At 44.7% G+C, this 24,435-nt stretch overlaps 1 protein-coding gene across 1 annotated transcript in view; it reads left to right on the forward strand.

The window, feature by feature from the left end:
• Nucleotides 1–19,106, forward strand: part of ADARB1 (adenosine deaminase RNA specific B1) — an 84,270-nt gene extending 65,164 nt beyond the window's left edge. The window contains 3 exon segments of the mRNA XM_075755829.1: nt 5,670–5,851; nt 15,218–15,396; nt 16,100–19,106. Of these exon segments, the coding sequence (XP_075611944.1) occupies nt 5,670–5,851; nt 15,218–15,396; nt 16,100–16,276 (538 nt within the window). The 3' untranslated portion in view covers nt 16,277–19,106.
• Nucleotides 19,107–24,435: the final 5,329 nt, after the last annotated feature.

A 24,435-nucleotide genomic window follows, 5' to 3' on the forward strand; every position in this document is an offset into this window, starting at 1 on the left:
GTGTGCAGCTTGGATTTGGAAAGTTCAGAGGAGAGTTTTCACCTGAAACATGTATTTTCAACCTGGGGTTTCTTTTTTTTTTTTTTTTTTGGCAAGAGGTGCATTAGCACGCTGCACGGAAGCGTTGCTGCAGAGTTAAATTTGACTCCCTTTTCATTTATTGAGAGTTATGAAATCAGCTATGTGTCATGAAGACATCAGTAGACCTTTTAGGAATCCACTGTAGACAGCCTTGCCTCCGAGCGCATGGTAGTCTAAAGCAGAAATGTGACAACACAGCAAGGAGGAGAGGACACCTCTTGATTTGGTGTCAGTCTCTGGTTTCTCTGCCCTCTTTTTTTAATGTTGTATGATTGAGAACAGCAAGAAGGTTGAGAAAGTGCATCCATCCTCCAGGTTGTTATCAACAGGATCTACGTGGTGAATATCGAGTAAGGAAAGGATTCAACTTCAACTTCAGCATGATAAATTCGTAAAATTCAGCTTTCCCCAGCGTGGTGCTTGGCTATAAAACCCCAGGTGAGCATGCTACACAGAGTGCATCCTCTGTGTAAATAGTCAGGAGTTGAACACAATTCACATGCACAATTCACATGTCGGGGTCTAGTCTGTAAAGGTGGTGAGATGTAGTGGTTTGAAATAGCATTTCTCTGTATGCTCAGGCACAAGATTACTTTGTAGATGAGGTAAAGGACATGGCAAAATCTTGGTGACAGGGAAAATTTTGGCTTTTGCAGCTAAGCTAAGCTGCGAACTGTAGAGCAAAGTGGGGATACTCGGCACCCCGAGCTGTACTCCCAGGGAGACATCTCAGCAGCGTTTCTGAGTTGAAGCAGTTTTTGGTTTGCACCTGAAATTTTTTCAGATGGCTGAATTTTTCATGCTAAACAAAAATACTCAATGGAAAGGAGAGTATATAAGAAAAAGGCTTCATCAAAAAAGATGATCCACTGGTTTGTTATTCTGAGAAATAACAAACCTGATACCAAATAAAAGAGCTTTATGTAATTATGCATTATTTCTTCCTCAGCAAACAGTGAATATATGAAATAATAAGGAATTTAAGAGGAATAAGAGGAGGATACTGAAAGGATACATGTCATATGTTGGTCGGACCAGATGTGATTTGTTGCTCCTCACACTTGCATCATCTCGCTCTGCCTTGCATTGCTTTGCTCAGCAGAGTACCCCTGCTGAAATAAAAAAGATTCTCTGCAGGAAAAAGCTCCATTTGTCCAGTCCCTATTTCATTTCTAAACCCAAGCTGACTTGCAGCTGGGGTTGGGACCGTGCTTTCAGTAGTGTATTCACTGATGGAGAAAGTGTTTTGGGAGACTCCCAGTACCCACGTGCTGCATCCCTCCTGCATGCTGCATGTCCGCAGCTGTTTGTGGAGCTGTGCCGTAAACCAGACTAGAGAAACTTGCCTTTTCAAAATACAAGGCCTAGGGTTGTTGTTTTTAACTGTTGGGAGCTGCTCAGTGGCCAGATAAAGTTATAATTTATTTTTTCCTTGTCCCAGAAAAGCAGCAGTAGCTCACACGTGTAGTAATGGGAACACTGAACCTCCTAATCCAGGTCCTAGTAAGGGTGTTGCGGTATGCGGCTGGCCTGTCTGTGGAAAAAGGAGAGCTGTGGTTTTGCTTTGCAGCTTTTGTTTCCCTTGTCATGCTAAACTTTTCTAATTATTGCTGAAGAGCTTTAGAAATTGTTGCCTCGTCAAATGCGGTAGGGCTTAAATATCACCTCAGGGAGCCCCTGGTAGAGAGGGAACCAAACTGCTTGGTGACTTTGAACGACCTTCTGGCAGCTCCGAAGCGAAAAGCCGGTTCAGGATGAGCACATACGCCTTTGAACTTTTGTGCATCACATGCAGAACCGCTGAGTTGGAGCAGAAAGAGTATTGCGGGCTGGTGAAGATGCGGCTGGTGTGTGGCCGCAGGTGTCCCCATCCGCACCGCGTGCCCCAGCTTCCCTGGCGTTAGACGGCCGGCCCAGTGATCGAGTTCAGCCCGATGACCGTGGTCTTGCTCGGCTGCTCATTAACTGTAATGAGTCTAGACCCCCAGCTGAAATCAAGGCACCTGTACGTACGTGCCGACAGTCTGGGCCTAACTCCCGTGACTCGCACATTATATCAGTAGAAAAGCTTGTATTTTAAATGCCAGCTTTGTTTTGAGGTTTTATAAAGGTTGCGAAAGAAAGTTCTTGTAGTAACTTAAAACCAGAACACTCGGAATATGTAAAAACTGTCACAAGAGGCCTTGGTTTTATGCTCAGCTAAGACAAGCATCTCAGATTTTCCAAGTGAGAAGTTTTGCACTGGAGGGTGTCTCCTGCCGCCTCGGCACATCTCTTGTCTACGCACCTTGCTTCAGGCATTTCGGTATTGCCCCTGGTGTGATGCAGCATTCCTGCATTCTGCTTACGCTCCTGCTTTTAGTGCTTTTCTCTGTTGCAAATGTGGTGCCGTTTTCCTGCTTTAGTGGTAAGGAGAGGCACCGTGCGGCTCCGGTCCGCTCTGCAGTCTGCCCAGTAAAACGGGACCCGAGATCAGGTCGTTTTACATGGGAGCGCTGTGGTTTTGTCCACAGCTGGTGCAGGAGAGATTGAAACTGCTGAATTAGTGATGGGAGAGTTGTCTTCTGTTACAACTTTCCTGAGGCATCAAACGCTCCTAAAGGAGTACGGTGCTGCGGCCAGGGTCCATGTCCGCTCTACTGCCGTGTGGAAAGGTTCATTTCTGTGTTACAAACTGCACCTGAGCCTTGGAAGGTTTGCGTTCATAAGCTAGAATTAAGTCTCTTCAGTTACTTACCCCCTTTTGATACTATTTTTAAGATGAAGAAAAAAATCATTTGCTTAATTGTTTCACTGGAAAGGCAGCACTGACTTTATTAAAGTTTTCTGTAATAAATTTTGCTCTTACTGCTCTGCACCTCACGGTTTGTAGTGAAATACAGAATTTGGCCCATTAACTTCAAAAGAAGTTGTGGTTTCAGTAAGCTTCAGTACTAGTTCGAAAGCATTTTGTTGGCATGCATTCTGACAGCTCGTGCTTGTAAAGTGGAAGGAGGAGGCAGTTTTACCATTTCAGGAGGCAACGCCTGCGGCCTTTCGAAAACTGATGCATGGTGTTGCTGTAGCTTCTTCTCAGTTTATATCTATAAAGGTTGTTTTTAGTGTACGTGCTAATGGAAGTGAGAAATTACTGTTTGACAGAAAAGTACAGTATAAAAAAGGAACAACAAGAAAGTCTCTGTGCAATCCTTCTTTTAGACTCTGTTACAACCCGCGGAACTTCATTTGGGTTTCATGTTTTATCTCTGCGGTACTGCCAGTTTCTGATACAAGTATATGTTTCTATAGATAAGTATATGTTCTTTTGTTACAACAATTGAGATTTAAAGCTAGTTTTATGAACCTAACCACTATCCAGCCCTGCCTAATCAATATTAACAGCTCGAGGCTTTGGTCGTGTGAAATGGTTTTCTGCAAGCCTTGTCCTGAAGGTTGCTCTGAATCCAGCCTCACGAGCACGTACCGCAGCGGTAGATGGGATGCAGCGAAACAGCGGGCGTGTGGGCAGTCTCAGGGTAGCTCTTGTAATACCGGTTCATACAGTTCACCTTGCAGAAGCTTGTTCAGGTGTCCACACTCCTTTTAATCAGAAGAAATTTAGGAAGACAAACTTCAGCTTTCGTTTTCTGTGCCAGAGAAGGTCACCAAGCGTGGGAGGAGGCCACAAAACACAAGCTCTGGAAATGGTGACGACTGAAGCAAGGAAAAGGGTCTGGCAGAGGTTTTATTTAGGGAGCTAGGGCTTGCCAGAGGAATGCTTTGGCCTTTTTAAAATGTCCATCCATCACTACGAGTACTGTTCATGAAAAGTAAAATGCGACGTGCCTCGCTGAAGGAAGCTCAGGTTGTGTGTCTGCAAGTTCCAGATACAATTGTAAGAGCTGAGTTTGCAATGTTTAGTCTTGAATTCTTTCCAGATGTTGCTTCCATAATATTACCTGTGTCTGTAGCAGTCCATACGCTTCTCCATGCTTGATGTAGGCAAAACTGCAGATAACAAGAAAATACTATTGTGATTGATTTGGCACTTGAAATACCTCTGTGCTTACAAAATTCTGGTCATGGTAAGGTCCTTAGAAAGGCATCTTGGCCCTGGGAAGCAATAATTTTCACTTGATATCTTTACTCTGATGTTTGGTTCCTGATTGCAATTTCAGTGTTATACAGAATGCGCTTTTATAAAATGTAAAATATGCCTTATTTTTTATTAGGATGGTATTTTTACTCATTCATTAGGGTCAGCTTTTTTTAATGACAGGTGAATAAGTTAATGCATGTTGCCTCCATTTTCATCTTCAGTAAACATACGCGAAGAAATTGTTTCCTTGGATTGCAGTTTTTGTTTTACCTTTTTTTTTAAACATTTTGCAAGTCTTGTAGCCAATATGTGTAGTTCAGGTTTTTGCAGTAGGGAAGCAGTTGTGCCATACGGTTTCTAGCCCGAACTGATGATGTATAGCCATCCCATCCCAGCAAAAGCTCCAAGAAACACTGTTAGCTACATCAGAGTAACTAGAGGACCCTTGCAACCTGGTTTAGGGTGGGTCTTTCAATAAGGAGAACCATTCGATGTGAGCATGGGAGCTTCTGTCGTGCTCATGTATTTTATTCAAGCACCAAAAGAAACTTTCCTGCTGCTCGTGTCTGGGTGTTGCAGTTGTACTCAAGTATGCTATTTTAATAGTGCCAAGCTGTTTGCAGGCGTACCTTGTACAATGTACGTATGTATTCTGTGAATCTGTACCTCAGAGACAAGGGCAGTGAAAATACTCTGCAGGAGACTTTGAGGTTTTAAAAAGCAGTTTGCATGACTGTTATGTGCAGATTGAGAGCCAAAACTTGATCAAATGAACACAGCTACAAAACAACTTCAGTATTTAGCTCATATGCATGCTATATCCCTGCCACTGGACCTGATCCAGCATAGGTCACAGGGGTGCAGACAGGGATTTACGGTTGGAGTCTATGAAGCAAAGAGTATATGCACTCTTTGCATATTTTCACTTTTCAGATTCAGTTTTCTCCCTGCCCGTGGATATTGCAAGCAGCTACATATGTCCTTTCTGGCAGCAGGATGTGGACAGCATGGCTAGGGTATCAAGGACAAGCTTTCCCTTATGGCGATGAGGTGCTGAGGTCTTGCAGACACAATCCTTCTCGCGTTTGCCCACTGCCAGGTGGCTTTTGGAGGCATCACCTACTGTTTCTGACTGAGGACCTCACAGTTTTTGGCTTTCCCCGATTGAATGATGCTGTCCGTCTCTGGGATTAGGGTGCTGGAAAATGCATCACCAGGCATGTTAGTGGGGAAGTAAAGTTATGGAGTCTGCTCCTGAAGTGGATGCTAACAGTAGGCCTGTTTCTATAGGTCATCTTACTCAGGATTTCATTGAGCATCCCATAAGCTGATCTCTGAAATTCTGGCAGGTGTCACAGCTGTGCTACCATAGTCATGTGCTGGTCAAGAGGAAGGGTTGAAAGTCTGGTCCATTGTGATTGACTGCTATTATGTCTGGCAGATGTTACTTGTTCCATTAAAAAGAAAGTGTTTTTTTTGTTTTTTTGTTTTGTTTTTCCCTCCCTCTTAGGTGGAACGTATTGGGTATTCAAGGAGCCTTACTTAGCCTCTTTGTGGAGCCAATTTACTTCTCTAGCATCATCTTGGGGAGTTTATATCATGGGGATCATCTATCCAGAGCCGTATACCAGAGGATAGCAGAGATAGAAGATCTACCACCTCTTTATACACTCAACAGACCTTTACTTAGTGGCAAGTATCTAATGGAGAAGGCCGTGCGGTAACTAAGTCTGTTCCAGTAGCAATGTGATTTTGCAGTTTTCAAAACCTTGCAAATTATGTACTGTGAGTAAACTGCTTTCTGGTTACAACAGAGAAGTTATGGTCTAAACCTGACATAGATACTCAGTCAGAAATACCATAGCAAGGTCCCTTCGTGAGTTAAAAGGTGGAAAGAACTGGGGAATGAACCTTTGGATGCGGTGTCACATAATTGCTGTCTGGAGCCCTAGCAATACGTGAGGCAAGTTGAAGGCCCCGGCTTAGTGAAACCGCTTCCCACCCGTGAAATAGTGCGTTAGCTCTCACTGTCACTTCTCTTGCCATTGCAGATGTTTGTTGAACGGCAACGTCAGGAATCAGTATGCCAAGATAGACACATTTGGTTCACAATTTCTAGATCGATAACAAACTAAAAATGGATGGAGAGAACATCTCAGCTGCCATTGGTTGTATTTTCTTTTTGTCATCGATCTCTGTTGGATGCAGCACTGGCTTTAGTTAGCATGGCACCCAACTTGTTTGCATGACCCAATAATCATAATATTTTAATTTCCACTTTGTAGGTTAATGCACAAATGCTGCATTCAGAAGCCAGTGGCACATTCTCTGGGAATACTTTTAATAGAGTATTAAATATATCTGGCGGACAGCAATATGGCAAGCCCCAGCCAGTGTAGTTAGTGGTTGTCCTTTGCAGCTGCTGTTGAACATTTAAGTACTGTTCTTTGGCTTTGCGCTGATGCTAGGCTCTAGCGGGGCTAAGAGGAATGACAGTCTTTGAATTAACAGGTTGTAACCTTTAATTGAGCCGTGACTTTCAAAGGAAAGTTCTGAAGTGTCTGAAATTCTAAAACTGCTAGTTACAGTAATGCTGTGAGAGCTTTAAAACTGAAATCTCTTATTCTCCCTCTCATTGTGTGCATTGCTTTGTTCTGTAGAGCTTGGCTTTTGGCATGTGTCTGTTTATTTTCCAGGAAGAAAAAAGTTCAGTATTTTAAAGCATGTTTAAAGTTTGACATAAATTTTTAAAATAGATTTAGGGAGGGAGTGGGGAAAGGAGCCTATTGAATAACCAGCATTTCTTTAGATAAGAAAGGTAATCAAGGATTCCCTGGACTAGCACGTATTAAATTGTTAACTAACATATTTGTCCTTATATTAGCAAGTAACAGTTACAACAGTCACAGTACCAAATATTAAATTGTTGTATGGACATAGTAGCTGATGTATTGACTGTTTCTGCCTGATTTTCGGGAATATTTATCAAGACAGCAGGCTTGGGGTGGAAGGAGCTTTTGTTATCCTTTTCACAACATATAATACTACATCGTCTTCTAAAAAATGATCTTTCTGCAATATTGAGATCACCTATTTGCCATGAAATAGCACCATCTGTTTAAACAGTTCAGCTGGGACTTGCTGAGCAGTAGAGAGAGTTCAGAAACGTTCTCAGCTGTTGAGTTTTCATGAAAATACACATCTCAGAAATGAACAGGAAGCTGGTTTGGGAGGTTGGGTGGAGAATCATGTTGATGGATTTTCTTCTACTGGTTCAGTCTCGAAAGCTTGTCTTCTGACCCACGCTGTTGGATTCAGCTGGGGTCATCATGTAGCTACGCATCTGCTCTCTGATTCACATGTTTTGCAATGTATTCTTACCTGGAATAAGCACCGCAGAAATACCTGTCCCCAATTCCATGTTCCTCCTGGTACCTCACACACAACTGTGTGATGGTGGCTCGTTCCTACCAGAGGGATCACCTGAAAGAGAAATAGCTGTCGTTCCCAACTCTCTCTCACCTGTTTAGCTGTGAAAGTACTGTAAAAACTGGGTTTTTTCCTCTCATAAAACAAGTTTTATGTCTGCAGGGACAATTGCATTAAGTCAAAGCCAGACTTACTGTTATCTACTGCTAAAAATTGTCTTTTCATCATCTTTCTTTCCTCATAGGAGATTTTCTACTTATAACTCCTTTTTCCAGCAAGTTAACTGTGAACATGCCTATCAGAGTAGCTGATTTTCAGCTAGGGGATGCGGGAAACCTGCACGTTGGTAGAAAACTCCCTCCCTGTGCTGACACTTGGAAGCATTTTGGTTGCAGGACCCAGCCTCTCAGGATGCCTTTAGCACTGCGGCACCGAGGGCACATGAGCTTTCGCTGAGAACTGGCTGGCTCACTTGAAGCGAAGACAGGTTCGAATCTTGTGAATTTCTAGAATAATCTGAAAAGGAATCAATTTCTCAATCAAATAGAATGAGGAGGATTGCATAAATCAGCCTATAACAAAGTGCCAGTCTGCAGGGCAATCTGCACAGACTCTTTTTGGAGCCATTGTGCGAGGTGGGCACGAAGGAGTTCACCCAGAGTGGAAGTAGGGTGGCAGAGCTCAGCAGATACTCCATTCAGAGAATCAGCCCTTGAAAATCCTTGAGAGCTGAAGTCATTAATTACGTCTTGCATTCAAGAGAGCACATTACATATAAAAGACAAACTTTTCTTCACTGGAGGCAACTAATGTGAACCAAACTTCATCAGGCACCTGTCGTTATGGTTCCTGTTGCTGGTAGGCATGCTCAGAGGCCCAAGGACCTCAGCTAATGGCCTCTGCTGGGGCTATGACCGCAAAGCAGATGGCAGGCTGGGCCCCAACATGCTCTCCTGTCTGCAACAGCTTCTCAACCAAACCCTGTAGTAGCATGCACTTTTGTGGACAATGCCTCTTTTGGTTGTGATTATAATATTAATACAGGCAAAGTTTTCCCTCTTTTGATGACCGGTCAGTTGACAGTTGCTTATGCTTTAGTTTCTCTAAAGCTTCCCGTCTTTAACCAGAGTATTGTCAGAAATTAACGTCGTTGGCGGTTTTGACCCATTGCTGGTGGTGCTGCTGACAGGTATTTCCTATTTCAGTTCTTGGCTGAAACATCCTGGAGCAGTGTCACATCTGCTGATTATCTGGTCACTAGTGTAAGAACTCTCTTCAGTAAGACCAAGATATGATATGAAGGTACAATCCATCCAGCCCAGTACTCTTTTCCACAGATAGTTAGGCAGTGAAAAGCAAAAGGAAATCATAATCCTCTGCAGATACCTCCTGCGAATTGCAATAGTCATCTGCGGATCAGGGACATCCTGAGTCAAGTATTGAGAATCTTTGTGTCTGGAAATCCTTAATGGATCTTTCATTCATGCACTCCTGGTTTTGTTTTTTGAACTGGTTTAAACTTTTTACTGTCTGCAGCCTCCTTTAGCATGGAGGGCTGTAGGATGTGCCAAGATTCATGCAATGGAATTAGATGCTCCTCAGTGCTCTGAATGACACAGGTTATAAGCAGTAGCGCTTTTGTCATGGCGCTCAGTTTTCTGTACCTCTGCCATATTCCACTTTGCTTCCTTTGATTACTGTTGATCACTGACCTGACCTTTTGGTAGAACTGAATATTAGAAACTAAAATCTCATTCCTGAATGCTAATATCCAGCTCCAAGTCCAGCAGTCCTTATGCAAAATTGCTTTGTTGTTTTCCTTTAATTTTTATATGTGAGGAATTTCATCTGCTTTTTTATTGCTCAGTCACCCAACGTTGTGAGCTTTTTTCTGCTCCTCTTTGCAATTGCTTTTCTTATTTACCACCTTAAATAATTTAGTATAATCAACAATCTTACCTCATTTTTTTTCCCCAAACACACACCCTTTCTAGGTCTGCACAGAGCCTGAAGGTCTCCAGCTGTGTTGGCTCTTCCCAAGGAGACCATCCTCATCCAGGTGTCCATTAAGTCTGTTTTTAAGGTAGACATCGAACAGCCTTCTACTCTCTGGGGTCTCAGTGTCACACTGGTCACCTCCAGTCTTCAGTAACTGAGGCAGTTTTTTGTTGAGTCATTCCCAGTATCACTGTATTTACGTCTGTGCCCAGAAGTGTGGTGTTGCAGTTCCTGCAGCCTTCCTGGTGCCGATGGCGTGTTTATTGTGGGTTGGAAGTGTGGGTTGGATGAGTGGACAGTGAGGTGGGTTGAGAACTGGCTGAATGGCAGAGCCCAGAGGGTTGTGATGAGCGGCGCAGAGTCCAGTTGGAGGCCTGTAGCTAGTGATGTGCCCCAGGGCTCAGCACTGGGTCCGGTCTTGTTCAACTTATTCATCAGTGACCTGGACGAGGGAACAGAGTACACCCTCAGCCAGTTTGCTGATGATACAAAACTGGGACGAGTGGCCAACACACCAGAAGGCTGTGCTGCCGTTGAGTGGAGAGGAACCTAATGAAATTCAGCAAGGGCAAGTGTAGGGACCTGCACCTAAGGAAGAACAACCCCCGGCACCAGTACGGGTGAGGGGTTGACCTGCTGGGAAGCAGCGCTGTGGAGAAGGACCCGGGAGTCCTGGTTGACAACAAGCTCTCCATGAGCCAGCAGTGTGCCCTCATGGCCACAAAGGCCAATGGTACCTGGGTTGCATTTAGAAGAGCGTGGCCAGCAGGTCGAGGGAGGTTCTTCTCCCCCTCTACTCTGCCCTGGTGAGGCCACATCTGGAGTTCTGTGTCCAGTTCTGGGCTCCTCAGTTCCAGACGGACAGGAGAGAGTCCAGCGGAGGGCTGTGAGGATGATGAGGGGGCTGGAGCATCTCTGGTATGAGGAAAGGCTGAGAGAGTTGGGGCTGGTTAGCCTGGAGAAAACTGAGAGGGGATCTGATCAACACTTATCAATATCTAAAGGGTGTATGTCAAGAGGATGGGGCCAGACTCTTCTCAGTGATGCCCAGTGACAGGACACGGGGCAATGGGCACAAACTGGAACACAGGAAGTTCCATCTCAACGTGAGGAAAAACTTCTTCACTGTGAGGGTGACCGAGCACTGGGACAGGCTGCCCAGAGAGGTTGTGGAGTCTCCTTCTCTGGAGAGATTCCAAACCTGCCTGGATGCGATCCTGTGCAACCTGCTCTGGGTGATCCTGCTCTAGGTGATCTCCAGAGGTCCCTTCCAACCCCTGCCAGTCTGGGATTCTGTGATTCTGTGATTGATTGGTATTTCCCTGGCACACCTCTAAACTTAAAAATTGGAGTCCCATTGGCCACCTTTCATCCTGGACAACTTGCATGGTTTCTGATGAGAGGTTATGTATCACAACTGCTGTTCTTGCTGCCTTGTCTTTGGTCTCCTTGAATGCGGTTGAATGTTGTTTGGGTGCCATAACTGGTGTTTGCTTACTTCATACACATATCCTAGAACTACTCTTACTGGCACCTCAATGGGAGGTGGCTCCTTTGGCCATGTTGCCTGTGAAGAGGGGCTCCGGCCTGGGAACCCACCCACCCTTTTTGCAAAACACTCGTTTGTTTTTTATACACAAGAAGACTTCAACCACCACAGCAAGAGGGGTTATTATAAATGTTCATGTCTCAGCACTCCCCTGACTGCTGTCTACATTTGCATTTTTAATTTTTTTTTAAACAAAAATAAATCCTTCAGCAGAACCTTTGGTGATTTTTTTTTTTCTGGCTGTTTCCTTGGTACCTTATCCTCCTGTTCACATTGGTGTTTTTCAGCTGTCTCCTTTTTAATGAAGCTTTTTTGAGCTCTGTCCTCAAAGAACTGTCAAGCTTTATGATTTATATAAGCACTTGCACAAAGAGCCGTGACCTTTCCTTTTGCTTATTATACCCCATTATAATCATATTCAACAACTTCTGAGAGATGTTCTCTAAATAGCTTAGTTACATCAATTTTCAAAGGAGAATAAAATATTTTACTTTCTATCCTAGCTTTCTCTCCCATTACTAATTTCAGCTTATGTTCATGTCTAGATTTTGAGGGAGGAGATAGGATCCACCTAAAGCGTTATCAGACACTTTGCTTTTGAGATGACCTTTATTCCCTGTCCGTGCTACCCGTGATCCACCTTCAGGGACTATTTTGCCATCTCTCCAGGGTTCGTGCAGATAATTAAGCAGCTGAACAGGGTGGTGTTATTTAAGTCTATGTGAAATTCTGAGTCTGTTGGGGTTCTTTTTATTTAATTCATCCAAATAATCTAAGGAATGCAATTGTATAATTGCTATGGAAATATAGTGCGTACTGGATGTTCAGCTTCCTCATGGTTGATTTGCTTGTGTGAGTGTTTGTGATGTCACAGGTGTTTGAGCAGCTGATAGGGCAGGAGCAGACTCAAGGTGGTTTGCAGTACTCGATGAACTCTATCTGATCCCTGCACTTGTTCAGTAGTGTATGGAACGAAAGCAAAGGTAATCGTATAGATAGCATTAAAGAAAAAAATATGACTGGTGACTTGCTTGTGTGGTGGCAATTTCCTATCCCTCTTGCCTCAATAGTTTTGGTAAAACCAACTTTTGATTAAGAGGTTTGTCAGCATGGGTCTGTTTCACATAAGCTTCACAAAAGCAGCCTGAATTTATATGATTTTGGAGACTCAGAGTTGAGATTCGTTTTGTGTACACCCAAAATTTACAATTTATTAGGTGTTTAGGTGTGAGATTTGTGCGGTGTGACTCATGGAGCGGCAGTGTTTGCACTTCAGTGGCACAGCACAAGTTGTGTTGTGCACGAACTGCTCTGGTTTTCCGGAGGCGTGATGCACGCATTCATTGCCAACTGCTTGGAAGGACAGCAGAAGTTGTGATGGGGACTTTTTGACTCTCATCATAAGCCCTGTTCTTGCTGGGTCTTCCTCAATATTGCTGGCGTAATATTGCTGATGGTACCTGCTCAGCAGGGACCGCTGTGTGTGGATCCCACATCCCTGCTCACTGATTTACAGTAGATTGGTGGATGTAGATCTGTGGCATCCTGCTGTATTTCAGCACCTAAAATAAACCAGAAAAAAAAATCTTCAAGAAACTTTTGTTCTGATTCTTAATTTTTTTTCAGCTTATATTTTAAGAAAATGAAGAATGGTAGGGTTATTTTTTTTAATGTACTTATTCACTTAATTACTGGTTATTAGTCATAGTGACCAGGTTGACATAAACCATAAAAATACAACAGCTTCAGGAAGTTCAATATGATTGATATTTCAAAATGTTTGTTTATTTGTTAAATGAGGAATTGATTATAGTAAGCAAACTGAATTTTGCTGTGTCACTCAGATCTTGTAGGTGTCTCACACTCTCAGTGCTGGGCCCAGAGGTGCCGCGAGTCCCGGGCCAGTGAGCCTGTCCTGTGCTCGGGTGCCTGAGGTTGGCTTAACTTTGTTTATTAGATTGTGTTTCAAATATCAGCAAGAAATGCATCCTGCTACAACATTTATGTTCAATTTATACAAATTTGCTAATTATATAAAGTGTAGGACCTGCCGTAACCTCAGAGTAGATTTGAAATAGGTTCTCAGTGAGGGCTGCGTTAAAGTAAACGTGGGATCTTTACCTATTAGAAAGAAAAAATTGCCCTGTTCTTTGTTCTCTCCTGGTGAGACAACTGAGACATCTTAAAGGTAGAGGTTTGCCACCCCTGTAACATCTGCAGGATCAAAACCGATGTGCTCCTTGGCTTTTCTGTAGCATGCACAACCCAAATTCATGGTCCTGGCTGCTGCTTGCGAGCACCGTGCAGGAGAGGAGTTGCAGGTGGATGGCAGCGGCTGCTGTCACCTTCAAGCACGGTACCGTGGTCACTATATACAGCGCATCTCTGCAGCGTCAGGGTGCTGTGGGGGGGGGATAAATCTTCCCCTGGGCAGACAGCTGGCCTCGCTTCACACTTGGGTTAGACTTCTGGTGGCTTTGCTTCTCCATCTGTAGTGACGAAGCCGTATTTCAGAGGTGTCGCACAATTTAACACTGAGCAAAATTATCCGCATCCTCTCTTGAGTTCTGCAGTTCACCGTTTCTGGGCACTGTCAGTAGCGATGGGCACGTAAAGTGGGGAGGCAGCTCAAGCACAGCCGGATTTACGTGGAAAGACCCAAATGTCTGCCAGTTTTGGCCTTCTGCAGAGCATGCTGAGGATGGGGCTTGCTTTGTCTAACTTTAAGATGCCCACAGCATCAGTGCCACTGCATGTGCTAGTCACACCATGCCCCAGCGTAGCCCGTAAGAAGGAGGAAATAGATTGGTAGTTTTTAATGAAACACGCCCGACAGCTACCAAAACACAGGCACCTTCATGCCTTGATTTGCAAGGCTCATACCACTGCTCTGACCTAACTCCAGTTTTATGAGGGAAAGGGAAAAAGCACTTTGTAGTCACTTCTAAGTAAGCATGACCTCTCTGAATCAGAGGGCTGGAGCACCTCTCCTATGAGGACAGGCTGAGACAGTTGGGATTGTTCAGCCTGGAGAAGAGAAGGCTCCGGGGAGATCTAATTGCGGCCTTCTAATTGGGGCCTACAGGAAAGATGGTGAGGGACTGTTTATCAGGAGTGTAGTGACAGGACAAGGGGGAATGGCCTGAAGCTGCAGGAGAGGAGATGGAGATGAGATGTGAGGCAGAAATCCTTCCCTGTGAGGGTGCTGAGGCCCTGGCACAGGTTGCCCAGAGAAGCTGTGGCTGCCCCTGGCTCCCTGGCAGTGGTCAAGGCCAGGTTGGATGGGGCTTTGGGCAACCTGGGCTAGTGGAGGGTGTCCCTGCCCATGGCAGGGGTGGGACTGAATGGGCTGTGAGGTCCCTTCCAACCCAAACCAGTCTGGGATTCTATGAATACAACTGCAGTCAAAGTTGTTAGCTGAACTGTAACTGTGTGTTGAAACATGACCAGGGTTCATAGTTTCACACCCATTTTGAAATGAAATAAGCAACATGCACCTAAATTTTTACAACAGCAGAGTGAAAGGGAATTGATGGGAGATTTCCAACTGACAAAACCTCGCAGTATCTGTTCTTTCCTACACTCGACTTGTCCCGCTACTGAGTGGGCTCTGAGAGCAGCGGTTTCTTGTGCAGCAGCAGAGCCGCTTTCTTTCTACTTTGTAATTATTTGCAGGTTGTTAATTAATTCGTTGGTTTGCCCAATAAGCAAGACCAGATCTGCCTGAGATGGATGTGGCAAGGTGCTCGTGTTGCTGTCCTCATGCCCCGTGCCACAGACCTCTCTGCGATCCCCTCTGCTGAGGAGGCTGGTTTCTCACGGCTCCAGCCATGCACACTTGCCCTGCCAGGAAGGACGGAAGGAGAGAGCACTTTAGCCAGGATGAGAATGGGATGTGCATGGCGATATCTCTGCAAGTCAGTGAAAAATCTGCAGGAGAATGTCCTTGGAATAAAAGATGCGCTTGTAAGACTGCTTAGCGATGTGATTTCGATAGCACTGCTGTATTGCTTACTCCTGAGTAAAAACAAAGATCAAGAGTTAGTATTTACTATTGTTATTAAACTTCATTTTTCTTTCAGGTATTAGTAATGCAGAAGCCCGTCAACCAGGGAAAGCACCAAACTTCAGCGTGAACTGGACAGTAGGAGATGCTGGTCTTGAAGTTATTAATGCTACAACCGGCAAAGATGAAATGGGTCGTGCATCTCGTCTTTGTAAGCATGCTTTTTACAGCCGCTGGATGCGTATTCATGCAAAGGTATATCTTCCAGAGTGCTGGATTTTCCACTTCTTTTTAATTCTGAATTAAATATCCATGCATGCTGCTTTCTGTACTCAGAGGCCACTTTCTAAGCCCGTTTTAAGCTGAGCCTGGCGTTAGCTACTGCTCTGTGTAGTAATGGAAAAGAATAGTGCATTTGTTTATCTTATTCTTTAATTTGGTGATGTGTGGTCCAAAATGCATGCAAAGATCTAATAATCCTTGGTTTATAGCTAAGGGTGCTATCTCCTTTGAGCTTGCCATCTCATTTTAATTTATTTGGAGGGATAATCCCAGTTTCACTTCAAGCGACCTACCAAGGTTTCGCTCTGTCCCCTCTTAGACAGAAAAGCTACAAGAAAATATCTGTCAGTGGCTTTTCAGTGTCTAGATTTCTTCCACCGAAGGGAGTTGATAATGCAGAGAAAGCAAAAAGCAGGCCAGCTGGGGCGAGACTAGTCCAAGGAGCAAGCACCCATGGTGTGGTGCTGCAAGGGGCTGGCTCGGCGAGAGGCAAATGCCGCAGCCAGGCACAGCGCCATGAAGGAGCAGCGCTGTACGCTTGTCTGCCTTTGCCTGAACGCTTGGGTTAGTAGTTCGTTACCTTGCTTTAATAATAGTTGTTTTTAATAACTCAGTTGCTCTCAAGCTGTTTGGCTTAATAGTTTCTTGTCTCTCTTCTCATCTGTAACCCACACAGCTTTCCTCCAGCTTGCGCTCAAAGATCCTCAAGCCTAACCTGTACCACGAAACCAAGCAAGGAGCCACGGAGTATCAAACTGCCAAAGAGTGTTTGTTTAAAGCATTCCTGAAGGCAGGACTTGGAGCCTGGGTGGAGAAGCCCATAGAACAGGATCAGTTTTCTCTCACCGTCTAATTCACAGACTGCACATCACTTTGGAAAGGGAGTTGTTCTGGAAATTCCTGGTGTCCAGCATCGCTTTCTGGCATCTCCACAGCTGTCAAAACATCTTTTTACTGCTTGGAGTTGGGTTTTCTCCTTTGATTTCTTTTGTTTTGAAACTTCATAGTAACTGTTTCTGTTTTGCCCAAGTATTGAAACTCAATGATGATCTGACACATAATTGTATATTTTGTTATGGGAAAGTAATTTCTGGTGTGTTTCTAGAAATACTTTTACTGTAGAAAACTTGCAGTAAGGCTGTCCTAACAGTATACAATGACTCGTTTTTTCTGGGTTAAAATAAGTTCTTTTTTTAATTCAATGTCATCAAGTGCATGAAGAAATGAAAGTTTCTGTAGGTTTTACACCACACTTTTAGGAAGTAGCTTAATTTTTTAAAAAGAAAATAGGTGACAAAGCTGATTCTACTCCTCTGTTAACTTGTTTTTGAACTGCAGGTATTTCTAGCACATAGACCACAGAGCCAGAATGGAGTCTGGACAGCTAGTTTTTCCCCAATTCCTTGCTCTTTAAAACCAGCTGCTGAAAATTTCATGTCTTTGATGTATGTATTTATTAGTCTGTGACCAATTTTTAACATGCAGCTTTTTATTCTGTTTTTAAAAATACATACCTCCCATTTACACACATTGTGAAGTCTTCTTTTTTTTTACCATTGTAAACTGGAAACAGCAAAATAATTATTTGTAAGTTAAGAAGTTTAGTCTATAACGTGCAAAAACCTGTTTAGAAGTAGGTGATTTGTGTATCCCAGGAACTCATCAGAATACAATCGTAACTGTAATATGACAACTTAAAAAAAAAAAAAAATTGCTCATTTTAAGAGCACTAAGCCTGAATTGCCAAAAACAGTCACTTGCTGGGTGTTGATTGCTCTCCTCTCGAAGAAATGAAAAGCTCTTGTATGGACAAAAAGTTGTTAAAACTTCTTTCCTGTGAGTTATATCTGCTTTTCACCCAAGTTGTTGTGTCTCAGAGATTTCACTGCCTTTTGGCTTTACATGTGTGATGGTCTTCACGAAGCTAATTAGGTAAGTTGCTCTCAAACGTGCTTTCGTTTGCTTTGACGATTACTTAGGTGTTTTTCCTAGAGGTGTAGACACTTCCGCTTTATGTACAAATGTAAGATAGAAGGAAAATATTGTGAGATCAGTTTAACTGGTGTATAGAAGGCATTTTTAAAAACACTTTTTAGATGAGACAATGTGCAGGACCATTTCTCTGCTCACAGGCATGTGCCCAACACACCCCTTGGCTCATGCCCATCCAGGTATCACCTGCGCTTTCCGAAGAGCATCTCAGAGATCCTCCATGTCCCCTTTGCAAACGATGAAGGTGGATGCTTCGTGTCACAGGAGCTTGCCTGACAAAACCAAACCGGTGCACCACCACTCCAGTTGTTGGTTCCTGTCCCTCAGTTCCACCGCCCCTTGCCTATGCTACACGGGACATCAGATCAGCGGGCTGGTCCGTGCTTTGAAGTCAAGTCAGGTGTTACTGAGACCCACATTGGGTCAGAGACCCAGTTTAGAGTTGTGCTGGCGCATCTGCGGAGGCAGTGGAGTGGAGCATGGGTCTCTTTGGCCAGCTTCACAGCCAAAGCCTGTGCGTTGTGGAGCTGTACGAGTTACCTCAGCCCCAGCATCTCCAGGAGGTTAGCAAATACTTGGAGTGTTGGAGACTTTGATGAAGAAAACACTTCTGGCCAATCATGGATGCCAAGGAGATGTTCTGCTTTGTTATTGCTCAAGTAGGAACCCATTTTCAACTTCAAAAACTGATCAAACCTGAAAATCACTTGTGCGTTAGTTGAAGCCTCTGAGTTAGTGTTTTGGAAGTGTAACGCACTGAGGTGCAAACAACGCATTTTTGGCAGTATTACAGACAATAACGAGCACTGCTGTGGCAAGGCAAGCGGTTCTGTGGCCTAGTTATCCCCTCGGAAAAGACTGTGATGCTTCCAGAGGTTACTGCCTTTCCCAGATGCCAGAGGAACAAGTTGCAAGCAGCAATAGACAAATTGCATTAATTCAACTTTGTTGGCGACTTCATCCATCCTGTCCGCTTCTCATTAAATCCAGGAGTGTTCCCATGGCCTCTGCCAGCCCGACAAAGCTTTTGTGGTTGTCACCCAATTGAGGCTTAGACTGATCTGTTCTAAAACTAGAAGGAATTTAATTATATGTGGTCAGATTTTTGCAAGCACTCGGGCGTCCACTGTTGAGATCTTGTTCATGTTGCAGAAATTCTCTTGTGGCTGTAGTTGAATAAGTGCGCACCTTTCTTCAGGATCAAGGGAAAGCTGGTCGCAGCGTCGGCATTTTCTTGACATTGTTACTGCTATTAGATGAAATACACGTTTTCTTTTTTAAGGAGCTCAGTCTATTGATAAATGAAGTCTCTTGATAATTTCCAGCAAATTATTTTTACCCATCTTTCTGAAGTGCTCATTCAAAAGTTGGTGTCTCTGGATTTTTTTGACAACTAGGAAAGTATTAGCTCAAACTATTTTTTTTATGAAGTCACAAATATGAGCAATATATTTAAGTATTATTATAGACATAGTTTTTTAAGCTGTTTGAATGAACGATTAAAAGTAAACTGTAAAGGAAATATGTTCCATGCCAAAACCTTTTGCGAAGGAATGGTGTCAGGTTATTTATGAGGAATGAGTTCTCTTGTTTATAATTCCGGGATTTTAAAAAGAAAGAAGTTTTCCAGGGTTGTATGCAATCCATACCTGTCTTCTGGGAGTCAATAAAACACTGCTTGGCTTCCTTCACTTGCTTGTCCCTTTTTGTGCAGTCAATACATGGAAAAAAGTTGGGAGGCAGAACCGTGATTGCTGATGTTCCTGTATTCCTCACAAATCACCATCACTGAGCAAGAATGGATAGTGATGTATATAATTTTGAGCAACTGCAAAAGATAAGATGACTCGGCTTCCAGCAGCTGCTGAATTTTGTGGGTGACCTTTCTTTTTGGGAGCTGCAGGTCTCCCTGGCGGGTTGGGAGGCTGAGCCTGTCTGGAAAGCCTGGGCTGGGTGGGTGGGAGCTGCTTCGGTTCTTTTAATTTTTTTTTTTCTTACTTGTGATTGAATATGAGTGTTTGTCTCAGGATCTTCAAAGGACTTAAAGAGTAACAACTTTAATGTTGATGAATACTTGAAATCTAATTTAAGGTGTTTTTTCTCCAGATGACAGTCTAGCTATAATAAAGTTTGTAGGTTAGTAACATAGATGGTTTTAAATATAGATGTTTGAAATATATGTGTTCTGCAGGATCATTTTAAGGAAAGTTGGACCTAAAGTTTAACACTTGAAATATCGGTTATGGCTGTACTCAGGACATGGTAATAACTATAGGTTACTTCTTACTGCTTGTGTGTGAAGCGTATCACGTGTAGGAGTTTGTTAGCAACTGTTCTCCCCCAGCGTTGTGGATGTCCACGTAGCGCTTGCAGCCCCCGCTCACCCCCACATTACTAGTGATGGTCAGCGTGACTCTGCGTACTTAGGAATGCACAGCCCCGGGGTTTCTGTACAACTGGCGATTTTGATCTTCTCATCTTAGAGCAACCTCTTCATGACTAGTTACTGCATAGGAAACTCAGGAGTAGAAGATTTTTGTGTGCTATAACTCTGTGCATCCTTTAAATATAAAATAACTTGCAGCTGTGAGTCTAAGGATCTCAGAGCTGGTGTTGCATTTCATCAGTCCAGTTCTGTGATGTCCAAGAGTGTGTCTTCCCAAGGGAAAACCCCAAATCTCATCCTGCTCTTGCAGTGAAAACGTGCATAGAATAAAACTGTTGGTTCAGAGTGCTTGGTAGCAAAAAGCAGTGTGTGTGTGTCTCATGGAAGAGTAGTGCCACCTTTTGAAACCAAGCTTTTTAAAAAAATAACCAACCGGGAACTGAGAATCAATTCTAAGAATTGCTCGGTCATGGTCACTGCATAATTGAGGGTTGGGGTTTTTTTAAATATCAATATATCAATGGTTTTCTAAATACCTAAGATGATTATTGCCATTCCGTAAATTAAGCTTTAATGCTTGGAAGGCTCATGCTTTGAATTCTTCGCATTTTTATCATCATAAACTGTCCACTGTGAAAATAATCCCAAAGTTTACTGAAAAAGAAGAAGAGCTGCAATTCAGGTATGCAGTCAGAACAAAAATGTCTAATACTATTTAACACCTAAGAACCCACAGAAATAAAATGTATAAAATACAATTAACTTGTGTCAGAATGGCCGTGTGTTTTTGGTTTGGGGTTTTTTTTTTTCCTAATGCCAAGTGATTTCAGTTGAGTTTAAAAGATGACATCTTGGCTTAGCACACTCCTGTTGGGAGAGGACGTTTATCCCAGGGTTATCTAGATCTAACAGAGGCACGGGTTTTGAGAGGGACCTGAAGTGTATGTTGAAAGGGACATGGGACTTGGGAGGGGGCTGGTGCGGGGGCAGGTCCCTGCTGCACCCCAGCGCAGTGGCCTGGGCTCGGTCCCTGTCCTGCTGGTGGCTCAGTGGAGACCACTGTTGGCTTGGTCTGATGTGCCCTCAGCGGTTGCTGAGTCAGCATCTGACTGAAGCAGGAGGAGGAGAGAGAAATTGCTGCTTTCTCTGGTTCCTAAAGCAGAAATGATGGTTTGGGTTGGGATTTTTGCTCCTTCTTGCTGTCTGCTGGAGAGGCCCTTGGGCAGGAGACGAGGAGCATGGGCCAAACAAATTGTCTGCTCGGCAGCAGGCGTGTCCCAGCCTCGGCCTTTCCTGGAGCCGTCGCAGCACGGGCCGGCCCCAGCTGCTTGTGAATCTGAGGCTTTTAGGGTGCATCGAGCTTGCTGCCATTCCTTTATGGAAACAACTGGTCTGGAGTATTTGCAACAATTTTGGGTTGACCCCTGAGGAAGAGGGTTGCATGGGTGTCTGTGGTGGGAAGGTTGGGGATTTACAGCCGCAGGATGCGTGGTGGTTCATCGCTAGGCAGGTGGCGTGTGTGTCCCCAAAACACACCCAGGCGGAGGATAAAGCGGAGTATATCCATTATTGCATCATGGGCCTCAGCTGCTACGGCGCTTCCGGTAGAACTTATTTCCTTGTTTCTGTTGAGCTGGTTATGGTAAGAACAATGCAAAACTTCAGGGGGCTGCAGAAAATGAGCTGTGGCTGAAATCCTGAACCTGCCAGAGCTGGCAGAGAGCAGATGGGACCTGAGTGTCCCCTTGGATCATGTCAGTGTATGGTGTTTTTCAGAACCTTTGCAGCCAAAGGTCTGTCCTGTTGCCTGTAATAAACTGGCAGTTAATTGTGCCAACGGCATTTGCATGTGCAGGAATGAGTTTTATGGGTAGCTATGTTTTGTTTTCTTCAGTCATTCCAGAAAAGGGGATTTAAGAGCCATGTTTGCTGTCAGTACCGAGGGCAGCCGGCCTTGGCAGGTGTAAAGATTTAAAGAATTTTGTTGTCCGGAGGGAAAGATCCCCAGTCGAGGTCACTGCAGTGGTTTTTTACATTTTTAATATCTTCATTGTTATCATGCCAATCTCTTTTTTGTTGTAGTTCGGCTGAGGCATCTTTAACAAATTTAAGATCAAATGTGTGTGTGAATATATATTTATACATATATATATTGCTGTATATTTGCATTAAGCAGTTATTCTTCCCCAATCTTCCTGTGTGATAGTGCAAATGCATTAGCTCTACCTACCTGGTGTAAGGATATTAAAGAACACTCTCAGATACTGTCCTCACCACTTATTTTCTCCTCTTATAAGCCCAACTTTGAAGATGAGACCTTGTTTTACCTCTGGTTTGTCACGTTCCTTACAGCACACTTGTTCCCATGCCTGTGTCACCGCTGAAGCACAACCCATCGGTCAACCATTCTAAGCAATGACTGTTTTGCATACTACCTTGCTTTGTTTAATTAATGTTTGTACAGAGATTTGAAAATATAAAGAGCTATATCATTGCTAAGTTTCATCATTGTTTTTGTATATTGATATTGCTAGTGGCAGCAACAAAAAAAATCAGTGAAACATCACAAAATACTGTGCATGTCCTTAAAACGGTGGGTTTGGTTACATCCTGAAGAGTTCGCGAGGCAGTAAGCTGAGGGTGTATTTCTGAAGCTGCCAACCTGGTCTCTGAAACTGTAGCTTTTGCAAAGAGGGAGGGAGCGATTGCATATTTGGGAACGCACGGCATCACCTCGCGGGGCAAGCAGGAGCGCCTGGGGTGTGCAGTTCCTGCAGCTGGAATAGGAAGCTCTGGAGGTGGGAGCTGCCCTTCCTGCCCATGGGACACCGACGCTGCCTGGGTGTGGTTGGGTGGGTGACACGTGGTGATGCTGATGGCCGGAGCATGGGAGAGGGGAGGGCAAGAAAATACAGGTCTGCAGCTCCAGCATAGGCACGTGGCCTGCAGTTGGGTGTGGGGAGAGTTGTGCGACTGCTGCTGCTTTTGGGAAATGGTGGTTTGCAGTCATTTACTCAAATCCAAAGTGGATGATGTGTCCATAACTTCTAGGGACTTGTAGGTGGTCACTAGGGTTTTCATCTCAGCGTGCATCCTCCGTTGGGTTTGGATCCTGCATGTGGTCACAGCCGTGAGCCCTGCTGCCTGGTGGGCTGGGTGAGCCCCATGGGTGCCTGCAGTGCCACTGCCCGGGGTGGGAACCCGGGTCCCCAGTGCTGGGGATGGCAAAAGCCCAACCACCTGGTTCTCACCCATCGTCAGCACCTGTCCTGGCAAAGTGGGAGAGCCTGGTCTTGCTGCACTCGCATCCTGCTCAAGGGACATCTCTGCAGCACATTCAGAAACCACCAACAAAGCTCTGGGACATCCTCCCGGCTGACGTGCCCCAGTAGAGGAATGGAAGATCCTGGCGTCCACTCAGTTGACCAGCCACACAAATGCCCTCTCAGCTCAGGGGCTGCAGCGATGGTTGGGGCAGCACAGGGACCTCTGAGCCCCCCCTCCATGCAGCCCAACCTCCAGAAGCAGATGCACAGCTTGTGGGCCACTGAGATGCGGCTCTCCCTGCACACCTTTCCATGCACAAACCAGTGTGTTCTGACGACAGAGCCGACTGCCATCAGGGCATTGTTTATCTGACCCTGCACAGAGGAAATTCATCCTAAAAAGGAGACAGATCCGTGTCAGCTCAGCTCCACAACCAGCTTGTTGTGGGACTGATGTGGATGGTGGCCTTCAGGCTGGTATTTGTTCTCACCTGGCTTATCAGCTCACCTCCTGGTTGGGAGAGGAGCAAGATGGGAGATCCGTGCATGGGTGATGCACCCTTTTTGGAAAGACCCCTTATAAACTCTGTGACCTTCGTTATGAACAACAGGAAAAGCAAAGACCAGACATGTGCAAAAGAAAACTCCATCAGCATGAAAATGGTTTCTGAGATGATGGCTTGATGGGCACTGTCATCGACTGTGCGCCATGGTCCCCAGCACAACCACAAATTGGGTGATGTGAGATAGTGGGAACTGCTCAGAGGGGGAAGCAATGGGGCTGGCAGAGGCACAGCACAACCCACCCGCTTCACTCCCAGCAGTTTGCCCTAAGGCATGGCTCATTCCTGTTTTGCCAATAAAGGCAATAGCTTTGTGGATGAAGGACATCGTGCCGTGAGCACGAGCGAGCTGACTGATCCGCTGTCTGAGCTGCCACGTAGCAACAGGGTCACGGTCCCCCAGCAGACGAGGCCAGTGAGCAGAGAGCGATTCCTCCTACTAACATCTGCTGCTGTCCCCTCCAGCCTCTCTGATCAGACAGTGGCACCACGTCGAGAGGCGCCAGACCCAAGAACAGCTCCTGGCTCAGATGTTTCATGGTGATACTGGGCTCTACACAGCCAGGTGACATTGTCACCTACTGGGACCATCTTGGCTCAAGGACCTATTCCACCAGATGCGGTGGTAGGTACCTAGGGGAGGGCAGGGATCTCCTCCAAGGCACTTCCTTGTGCAGTGAAAGCAGGATAGTGGTGGGTGGAGGCAGGAAGGGTGGTTGGGGAAGCCATTCCCTCTGAAGGTGAAGCTATGTTTACTTGGTTTCCCTGACTTGGAAATTAGTACCCTGTGGCAAATTCCTTCATG

This window comes from Balearica regulorum, chromosome 6 (genome assembly GCF_011004875.1).
Source record: "Balearica regulorum gibbericeps isolate bBalReg1 chromosome 6, bBalReg1.pri, whole genome shotgun sequence".
Classification (NCBI taxonomy): domain Eukaryota; kingdom Metazoa; phylum Chordata; class Aves; order Gruiformes; family Gruidae; genus Balearica; species Balearica regulorum.